The sequence below is a fragment of the Centruroides sculpturatus genome, unplaced genomic scaffold (genome assembly GCF_000671375.1).
Source record: "Centruroides sculpturatus isolate CEXI.00-Female unplaced genomic scaffold, Cexi_2.0 scaffold2177, whole genome shotgun sequence".
In the NCBI taxonomy this organism is placed as follows: Eukaryota; Metazoa; Arthropoda; class Arachnida; order Scorpiones; family Buthidae; genus Centruroides; species Centruroides sculpturatus.
This window is the reverse complement of record NW_019386577.1, coordinates 37,922-49,543: the sequence shown is the minus strand read 5'-3', so window position 1 is coordinate 49,543 and position 11,622 is coordinate 37,922. Positions and strand designations below refer to the sequence as shown.

At 30.9% G+C, this 11,622-nt stretch overlaps 1 protein-coding gene across 1 annotated transcript in view; it reads right to left on the bottom strand.

The window, feature by feature from the left end:
• LOC111615343 (ubiquitin-like protein ATG12) overlaps positions 1-9,570 on the bottom strand; it is a 17,733-nt gene extending 8,163 nt beyond the window's left edge. Inside the window, exons 1-2 of the mRNA XM_023356766.1 lie at positions 9,345-9,570; positions 5,833-5,969 (exon numbers count right to left, since the gene is read on the bottom strand). Of these exons, the coding sequence (XP_023212534.1) occupies positions 5,833-5,969; positions 9,345-9,465 (258 nt within the window). The 5' untranslated portion in view covers positions 9,466-9,570. The remainder of the gene's footprint in view (positions 1-5,832; positions 5,970-9,344) is intronic.
• Between the last annotated feature and the right edge of the window lie 2,052 nt (positions 9,571-11,622).

Sequence of the window (11,622 nt, the reverse complement as noted above, 5' to 3'; positions counted from 1 at the left end):
GCCTAAATAGGGGCCAGTTTCCCTTAAAAACACCTCCCAGAAGGCATTCCCCCTAGGCAGATCGCCCAAGTGTTTTGTTGCCATAACTTAAAAAACAAACTCTTTCCGTAAGGAACAAGAAATTGATCTAAAGTTGATTGTCTTACTCTTTTAATCAAAATTTTTCTCAAATGCGATAGCGCGTTATCGTTTTCTATTGCCACTATGACTTTTTCCTTTCTTGGATGTCATATTGATTAAATATATAAATCACAAAACTGAAAAAAGAAGTATAGCACAAACACTCGGAAAAGCAATGCTTAACTCGCGCATGCCTAACATCAACTAAAATTTGACACAAAATACCGTTACGTTCGTTATCCGAGACAAAACTTTTGCAAAATAAAAGTTCGTTAACCGATTTGGTCGTTAACCAGGACATTCGTTAACCGAGGTTCCACTGTATTGTATTTGATTACAGAAGAGATATAATGAAATGTAGCAGCTACAACTTTTTAAAATATTGATCTAGAGTGGCCTGCTTCTGTTTTTAGTACAAGTTTCTGACATTAAGATTCAAGGAAAAACATCATGGAATATTCAGGCCAATACAGTGTAGAAAATCTATATATACTTATGATATGTTAAGATGGTGCAGAACTTCTTTGGAAAGTAGAGATATCAGACAAAGACCATCTATTTATACTGTTTTTAAAAACCACCAACTGACTATTTTTTTCTAACCAATCACAACAATAAATTTAATATTTTGAGAAGAAATCATTTTTGAATTTAAATTCAAAACTATTTACAGTTGAAATTTGTCAGTCAATCAAAAGCATAATTTCAATTTCCAAATGTTAAATGAGTTGGAAAATCAACACTGGAATCAAACTTAACAAATTTCATTTGTAATCTAAATTTTCAAAATTTCAACTCTAAAGTTCATTATCATTGGTTGTCAAGCTAATTAACTTCATAAGTTTCAGTATTAATTCTCTATTTCAATAATATCGTATGTTACACCACCCTTCTTTAGAAACTACAGGATTCCTGTCCATGCAGCTTTTGAAAACACTATTGGTCAATGGTCTGATCATTTTAAGGGATAAAAATTGTTTCACGGGACTGATATTTTGTAACATCTCATGCATATTATGTAGAAATTTTTAACACGTGTCTTATGGGTAAAATGATAAGACTGCAGAATTTGAATCAACTTGGGCAGGAAAACATTTTATGTGGGAACATCTTAATTGAATTTTACTGTATAATGTCATTTTGAGACCCCTGGCAAATGCCAGGTTTGCCCATGTGTTAAATTTAAAACATCCCTTTACACTGTTTTATTGACACACCTTTAGTTTCAAGTTCCTCATTCACATGCTGCTCACTTAGCATGGAAATAAATTGTTCCTGGAAATCTGCTAACAGAAGCTCATTCCCTTCTGGTGAGGCAATATATTTTAGCATGTACCACTACAATGTATAGCTTGCTGTAAACATAGATGTACTGTACATTATAGATGGGTCGTCAGATGGCAATGAGGTCTACTTGTTGAGCTTATTTTCTTGTATTTTTATTCTCTGAGCAGAAAGTGAGACATTTAAGCATCCCAGCAGGACAATGTAGGACATGGACTTAAAATGTATGACTTCCATTACACACACACACACACACACACACACACAACACTATCCTTAGAAATGTAATGGACATCTGTATTTTGTATTTAAAAGTGAACTGGATAATAATCATATTTTAAATGTAAAACCATACATCCTAAACAATGTAATATAAAATATGAAGGCATCTGCAATTCATCATTTTTATGCCACTTATCATTAATACGCCTCAATCCAAAAAACATGAGAGTTTGAACATGATATCATTATCATAAATAATAAATAATTGTTTTATTGATGATCTGATATTGCATTAGTTACTTTCATTACAATTTTATTTGTGACAATGTTTTTTGATACAGTAGTACCTCAGGATACGGAATTTTCAGGATACGATGTGAAATTTGAACATATTTTTGCTCCATGGTATGAACAAAAACTGACCATGTGACATTACATTAGTTTGCAGTGCCACCACCATAATCATGTGTTCCTTCTGTTCATCAGTCTCAGTCTGCGTGTTTGCTTCCTCGTGGAAGGATCTCGCTCGATAAAAGAAATCTTGAGGTATTATCAGAAAGTGACTGATTTTATTGAAAAAAAACATCCCAAAAAAGATTTGCCCTATATTGCTGCTCAGTTTAATGACATTTGTCTAAGTCATTTTAGAAACATTTTAAAAAGTAGGCAAAGCCAAACCTCTTTGGATGGATATTTTACCAAGCGACCTCTATCCAGTGAAAGTGTTGGTGGAAATGAAGGAAAGAAAGCAAAAAGCAGTGAATAAAAAATAAAAAGAAATATATATATATAAAACAGAAAAGATAAAAAAATTAATGTTAAATTATTTTTAAGTTATTTATACATTTACAACTACAAAATGCATTTTTCAGTGTTTTCTCTTACTAAAGTTTTTTTTTTCAATGTATTACTTAGCTTTAATTTGAGTGTGTTTTTCGTATTGAAATGGATCATTTGGTTTTGCATGTAATCATATGGAGAAAAATAATTTACCTTATGGCATTTTCATGATACAATCTCAGTTTAGAAACAGATTAATTTCATATCCTGAGGTACTACTGTATTACTATTCACAAAATACATATACATAGATTATTGTGAAATAATTTAAATAGAATTTTTTAGTGTAGTTCAGGCTTAAAAGTTTTTTGAAAGCATTTATCATTCAATAGCTGTAGATTTAGAATATCATGACAAAAATGGACTAAGCAAAATTGTATTATTGTTATTTTAACTCGTAAATTTGTCTTAAAAACATTTTTTTTACTTAAAGTTGAAAGTTCTTCCTAATCTGTTTATTGTAAAAAGGAAAATAGCTGTATTAAATATAATAGACTCTAACATAATGCTTTGTTTAATTTTTCATATAGAACATTTAAGCATCTATTAAAATATTTACCTCATTGACTAATAAAGTTCTGATTATGTATTTACCAATTTTTTCTTCAAAAACCAAGAAACTTCTCACAACTATGTCAATGAAATATTTAGTAATACTAAAATTCAACATTATCTTAATATGTGTAGCAGTTAATTGCACAATAAATGTACTCATTAAACTATGACTCAGCTTCTTAGAAGCCACTTAATGTTCTGCATGATAAGTTTTAAGCAGAGACTATATTTGTTTTTGTTTTTACACGTTACAGATAAGGAATATTTTATGATGGAAAAAAATTAGAGCAGTTTCATTAGATATAACTACTATAACTATATAACTAGGTTTAAATTTGTTTGAATACAATATGTAACTAGTTATAAATGGAGATAAATATTTTTGAAAAATTTTTAAATTATAAATAAGAACTTCTATTCTCTGTAGACATAAAATTCATTTTATGTCTACAGAGTTAGATAAACCTGTTACCATATAAAAAATCTGACTTGACTTTTTGATGAGAATGTTGTAGATCATAAATGTAAATTTATGATCTATGACATTCTCAGATCAAAATGTACATTTTAAAAACAGATCATAAATGTTTATAAAAAAAAAAAATTAATAAATTTTATCAATTGAATTCTTAACACACATTTCCAGACTGACTCATTGTTACTAAGAAAAAATGAATACAACAGAACTATTTAAATTTTATGTTCACTTCTTAAATAAACCTGTCTAAAATGGCACTGACCAGAATTTTCTGTTTTGGTAAGTTTCCATTTTGTAGAAAATTGTTCTAATTAATGCAGGAAAAAAGAAAGGTTGAAAACAAACACCTAAAACTTGTATTCAGAGTTGCTTCTCCAATGAAAGAATTACATGTTTCAAAGATATATTGAAAATACTAAAATGTATGAAGTGTCAAGAGAAATAGTAAACAAGTTGAATGGTTGTTGTATTGATCATTCTAAGTAAAAAAAAAGTTCATATAAATATGTTTCAAATTCAGAATACATGTGGAGATACAGTAGCTTAAAACTGGCACTGACATTAGGGCAGGTATTAAAATATTAGAAATGACTTACTATTTTTATTTATTAACTATATGAATAACACAAAATATAACTCATTGACATTCAATAATTTATAAAGAATGTACAGTTTGCAGGCATGGTTTGAAAATGCCACCAGCAACCTCAATACACTTTGCAACTTGTAATAGTGAGTGTTGTTCTTTTGAGGTTGTTATGGTGTTCTTTGATATTACACAACATTATTCATAATGCCAGCAAGCAGTTTGTGATTATGTGTATTTTCCTTTTCATCCACTCCAAAAACTAAACTCTAAAAGTTAAGTTTAGAGACCTGGGTTGCCAAGGAATGAGGACTACCATAGCCAATCTATCATTCAAAGAATGTTTGAGTGAAGTGTTACACCATATGTGGCTATAATATGCAGGAGTTTCATCATGCTGAGAAATATACCAATCTTTGTAACCAAAGGAGCCACCTCCAATTATAGTAATACTAGTAGAAGGTTGTTTTGCAGAAAGTATAAATATTAATAGTGTAACGAATATTCGGTTACTATTCGGTATTCGGCCTGAGGCCGAATATACTATTCGTTACAATACTAATTTTCAGCATATATAGAAAACAAATCTTTATGCTTGTCATCTTTATTAGATCCAAAATTCAAAATGAAATTTCAAAAAGAAGATATAGTAGAAGAAATAAAAATATGGGCAATTGATAGCATAGATGATGTTGATAATTCAAAATCTCAATAAGAATTAAATTCTGAAGCTTATACTTCTGGAGATGATCAAGATGGAGATGAATCTCTAAGTTTTTCTGATTTATTTGATGAATTAGCTTCTGGTAAACGAAAGAATGAAGAATAGCACGTTTCTAAAAAGAAAGAAAAAAACGAAAGAAACGAACAAACGTTTCGATCAAGAATTAGAAACATATTTACATTTACCCCTTAAAGACAGTGACCTATTTTTATGGAGAAGTTCAAAAGAACTTTTTCCTAATTTGTGCAAAATAGCTATGAAATATTTAACCCCTTATAATAAATTTGTGTTTCTTTAGTAATAATGTAATATTCTCAGTGTTAAATAGTCAAAATTTCAAATTAACTTGCACTTGTTATGATACAGTAAATAATTTTTGTTTTTTGNCGCATGCGGCCCGCGGGCCGCGGTCTGTGCATCCATGATGTAAATAGAAATATATGGTGGAGTCAAAAATACAGTATATTGAATTTTCAATATAATTTTTTTATTACATTAATGGTAAAAGTATTTACAGTCAAACCTTGGTTTTTAAACATAATTTGTTCCTAAAAATTGTACTAAAACCAAAACAAAACTTCCTATAAGAAACAGTATAAAATGAATTAAGCTGTATCTGATCCTAATAATGAAGCCTTTTTTTTTTTAAATGTTTTTAGCTTTATTTTATGCATAAAATGCCCACAAATGCAATGTAATATTATATATAATAAAATTGAATTTTATCATAACGAGTTTGCTTCAATTTCCTTTCTTCTGAGATCGCAGCAATGCATGACGGGTAAGCTAGTTGTATAATAAAAACACTAATCATCATGTAAATCATGGTTGCACAGACTTATGAAGACTAGGGGCTACTCGGGCAAATCATGAACTGATAGCGGGCCGGCCGCCAGAAGTATATACGTATTAAGATTAACGCTTATATGGTAAAAGTTTTTGTAACAAATTATTAGCGTGCTGTCTATCACTATATTATAGATATTTTTCATAATTATAATTGTAAAGAATAAAAATATTTACCAATGATTCAGATTCATCTAATTTTAAGTATCGACGAATAAATTCAATAATCCAGCCTATCTTGTGTGTCGATTCTACGGCCCACTTCTTTTTTTTCATGATTGGAGCATCTGCTGTAGCTTTCAGTAAAATGTTAACTTTGAAAGAGAAAACAATAATAATAATAATAAATAGATTTCATAAATCACAGAAAAACATAAAATTATCATTAATTAAAATATTTTTAATATAAGAAAATTTTAAAACAATAAAACAAATTTAAAAATTACAGAGAAGAAATTACCAAATATAGAAGTAATGCTGTGCAATAGTTAATAAAACTGTTATAAAATGTACATTTTTACTTTCCTGACTCTTATATATAAGAGAGAAAGTATGGTGATCAGTCAAAACATAACCTCCCAGATTTTTACATTTTTGAACCCAGGAAACTTTGAAATGTTGAGAAATGCATTANCGCATGCGGCCCGCGGGCCGCGGTCTGTGCATCCATGATGTAAATAGAAATATATGGTGGAGTCAAAAATACAGTATATTGAATTTTCAATATAATTTTTTTATTACATTAATGGTAAAAGTATTTACAGTCAAACCTTGGTTTTTAAACATAATTTGTTCCTAAAAATTGTACTAAAACCAAAACAAAACTTCCTATAAGAAACAGTATAAAATGAATTAAGCTGTATCTGATCCTAATAATGAAGCCTTTTTTTTTTTAAATGTTTTTAGCTTTATTTTATGCATAAAATGCCCACAAATGCAATGTAATATTATATATAATATAATACAGTATTATATATAATAAATTTTTGTTATTTAATTTGACTTAATCACCTTTAAACATGAAATTCTTGGATACCATTTATTATATGAATGTCAATTAACACTAAAACAATTAAAAACATTCATGATTATTAAATGTTTTCCTTGGCAAAATAAGGTGGTGTATTTGATTTACATTACTGCTGAGGGTATGCTTGTCAATTAATACAGTTTTTATTAATTAATTAATTAGATTTAAAATCACTTGCATATCAAAAAATATTAGTAGTATCTTTCCACATGCGCATTGAAATCTAAGTTAAACAGCAATGTCATTGATGATTTATGTCATGATATCTAATGTCGCAAGGTGATCTCAATGCCGATAAGTTCAAATCTGTAGTCTTGTTAACTATTCAGGCTGTCATCTTTCTTTAACATAGGAAGTATAGAGAGCTCTGGCTAAGCTCTTGCCAAGTAGCTTGTTTGGCAATGGGTGAAATTAAGAATTTGAAATTCCGTTCATGAACTGATTTGTTCAAAAAGTGAGTTGTTTGAAAACCCAGGTTTGACTGTAAATACTTTGAAAATAAATGAAAAAAAGCAACTTCTCCACCTAAATACTTATGATAGCATCCAAACTCTTGTCAAAATAGAAGCAGAAGCCATGTTTTTGTCACATCTTTTAAGGGCTTTAAATGCTGTGGCTTCCAGTAGACATTTCTGGTCAGCAAATATCTGTAATACAAGAAGGGTGTAACAGTATTTTCCCATCTCACTTCCTTGATTTTTTTCTATTGCCTAAGATAGAAGAAAAGTTGAAGAGATACAGATTCTAATAACCAACAGAATGGAAGCCACAATGAGAAAAGCCATTAGACATGAAAAAATAGTTTCCAGAACTATTTTGACAAGTGGTATAAGTACTAACAAAAGTGTGCAGGTGCAAAAGGATCTTACTTTGAAAGTGTGAAAGTTTCTGTGTGTTGTATAATAAAATTTATCCCAACAATTCCATTTATTTTTTACTCTATTACAAAATAACACATTATACTATTTTTATTTTATATTTTTCATATTTTTGTTATTCATAAAATTAAGAAAATAACAAAAGCAAATTGCTGATGAGTAGCTGCCATATAAATAATTCTCAGAACAAAAAACCCTGTTCAATATCATTCAATATTGTTTTATTTTCATAATATATGTTAATAAAATATTTATAACTTATAGCATTTAATTTAATAAATTTAAATGTCTTCTATATCCGAATATGGAATTCTAACTCAAAAAGTCAAAATTGATCTAAATTTGTAAACTATAATTAATTTCTAACTTTAGTAAAGAGAATCATAACATAATATAAATTATTCAAAGTATATTATAGCTGTTATATTATAAATACAAATGCGGGGAGAGACAAACAGGTAGACTCCATACTCTTTCTTACTAGCATATTTTTGTAATCTACAGTTTTCCAATTTATTCTATATGTCAATAAATTTGATTTCAGTTGAAAATAATTTATTACTTAATTTAACTTTCTTTAGAATTTTGTACAAAAAAACATATCTAATAATAAACAGACTAGTAGTTACAATAAATGAAGTCAGCCAGTTTAGACAAGAGAGATGAATAACATTCCAACATCATTCATGAAAATTATGACGATTTGGATTGGAATAAAACTCGCGATCTTTCAGAAAGTCGACGCAGTTTCTGGCCAGCAACATAGTGCAGAACATTCTTTTCGTTCTTTTTTTGAACTGCAAGATTCTGAGCGATATGTCCGGCAAAGCGGCCGAACGCCCAAACCGAAGATGCATTCCATTTCTAGCAAAATGGGCCACTTTGCCAGTTTTCATCTGGTCCCACCAAAGCCACTTTACCAGGCAAGACACCCTTCGACCGGATGCAGTCTGACATACAGAACACAATTTCAAATTTAAATCCCAACATGCCGCTATTTTACAGTCAAATCCAACATATTAAATAGAAAATTTGAGATTCAACCAAAAATGCAAATTAAATTTGTTTACAGAATATTTTGTCTGTTATAGTATTAACAAATTTAAGTTTAATTAAAACAAAGTATGAAATTCCACCTTAAAAAGTCAATAAACCACAAGTAAGTTTTCATTACCTAAATTTTTAGGTACAATTCAACCTCCGAAGAAGACTGTCGGGACCTTATTAGAGACCCATGGGAGAAAAAAGTCACAGGAACCATACCTTTACAGGCAACCCTTGGCAAGATACAATCCCTCGAAATCATATCATGCAAGACTGCGAATCGTGTCGCTCCTCCAAGCATTTACTATTTATCCCACGTGACCACATAGCCTGCTCCACGTTGGTGAGTACCGGACATTATATAGTTTTATGAGGGGCAGGGGTCCACTCCCACCCAGGCACCGGCACAAAAGCGTACGACTACAGGCAAAACGTCAGCAGAGGCAAGCGATGGCGAGCTCCAATGATGAAGAGCACGGAGAACGAGCAGTATACCGATACATGTTAAAAACAAACCTTTGGAAACGAATATCTCGCAAAGGGTCACCCGTACCATAACAAGTATGGTTCCTTTGACGGCACGACTTTTTTCGCTCGTATAGGGTAGGGGTCTACAATTCTGGGGTGTGCAAAACCCCTCATTCAGAGCTCGAATCTTATCATTTTTTTGTGTTTCTTGGGATAGACCATAATGCAAATATGTATAGAATTTGAAATTTGACTTATAAATTATTTACTTTTGTCAGTTGAGATATTCGCTTGTTTATCCTTCTGTTCTTTGTTGCCATTTTCGACGGGAGAAGTGTTTTCTTCTACTTCATTTGGTTCTGTTTCTTCGTTCTCTTGGTCGGCCATCATTCATTTCTTCTCGTTCGATTTACTAAAAACTATTCTTTTCAAACATCGACCATCGACATAAAAACAGATGACAACAATTAACAGTGTTGCCAACCTAAACTTCATTTTTAAGCAATAATTGCCACCTGTTATTTTTTCACAAGGAGTTATAAATTTCATTTTTCGTTAAAAGTTATCACCCTTACGAATGCATATTAATATTTTACGTTAAAATTTCAGAAATAATAATTATAAATAATTTATTGTTTATTATTGCTCTCGAAAATGTTTTCATTTCTAAAATGCTTAGTTTCGTCCGTTTTTCCTCCTTCGGACGGCTGTATTAAGATTATAATATATTATATTATTTTATAGAAAGAAAAATAAAAATTTTCTTAATGTAGGAAGACAGGAAGACGGGAAGACGAACTTAATTAGACATAACGGCGTACAATGCATTTGAATCGGAGTGAATTAAGTTCAAATGCAATATGCTCTGTTCTAATAATTATTATTTTGTTTGAGTCGTTGCTAATCTTTCCGTTAAAGGAGTAGTTTAAAAATTAAAAATTGAAATTAATTTTCAAAATAAACGCTTGATATCACACTTTTCTAAAATATATTACAAAATGTCGATGCCAATCCCGCACATACAGTACGTAACAAATAAATAAACGTCGGAAGCGTCGCAATTCACAAACAAATAAAATAAAATGGAAGATGAAAATTTCAGAGCCCGACAATTTCTATTTTATTCGTATTTTGAAACTTGTCATTCGTTTTGTTCCAGCAACAGAAAGTTTACGGTAGAATTAGTAATAATTGTATAGTAAAACGCGAGAAAAACACTTTTTAAACTCTTGAACGTAAATTTTATTTCTCGCTTTAAATCGACGGCCGATATTAAACTGTTTCTAATATAGTCCACGGGATATTTGTTTTCATATTTTAGCGACAACTTCTCACGTAGCAGACTAGAGTCCTAAAGCCCCTTAACCGCTATCCCACTATCATTAGCATCCCACTATCTTTCCCACTATCTTCAGCATTCGCACTATCATTAGCATCATTTACAATCACATATACAATGGTCACATCGGAGACCCTCGCTTGGTGCTTGTTTGGATCCTCGCCCACAAAGGGATCACCATCAACGAAACAGTCTACAGGATAGCCAAAACTCGTACGACCCCAACAATCGTCACAAAACATAACACACCGGTATACCCCTTGACCAATAATATCAATACAAAGGATAACAGGGTGCAAAAGAGACGCGGTGGCAACAATCCTAGAAAAAAGACAATTTCTCTGGTGTGACCAGTTACCAGTAATTTACAGCTTCATTAGCTAACATAGTCTATGTTAGTGAAACTATAAATTACTAGAGCCGGACTAATACACTACTAATCAATCAGTTTTTATACTCCCACAGATTACTAACGACGGATAAATGTAACTTATGCTCACTAAAACTCGACATCCACAGATTATACGATTGTGGCACGGAGAGCTACAACAGAACTACAATTGCTAGAAGGTAGTGGTAGCGTTCCGTTGTCATTGGTTTGTTTACTTAGCTGCTTGACAAGGAAAAGCGACCAGTGTGTCCAATATTACTAGATAATACGGTTGGGGATCAGAATTTTCTGTCTACTACCATTTTTGCTCACTAGGAACACTGCGGCTAGGATTTGGACGGAAAACGGGCTAGTGCGTACGAAACAGTATATAAAACCGATACGTAAATCGACTTTTAAATATATCTTAAGACCTTTCAGAATGTAAGTAAATTCAGAAAAAGGAATTGTTAAGCCTTATTTTCAAAATTATAGGGCCGCACTTACATATATTTTCGTTAAATAAAATAAATTAAAAATACGAGTAAAAATTAAATCCCGGCATTGTGACGATGCGACAATAATTACTCGTTTAATTTAAAGTACTGTATATGCTCTCCATCTTCAAATTAGTAGTGCCTTGCACCTATACATCATACTTTTCCTTTAGTAATCGCATAGTGCCGGTCATTTATCTAACTCAGTGGTTCCCAACCTTTTTTCATTAGCGTACCCCGTGACATGTCATATCTCTAGATTGTACCCCTCATTTAAGAAATTTAGTGAGTAACCGTATTGTTAATTTTACATATTGTAACTTTAAATTAAAGAAAAAAAA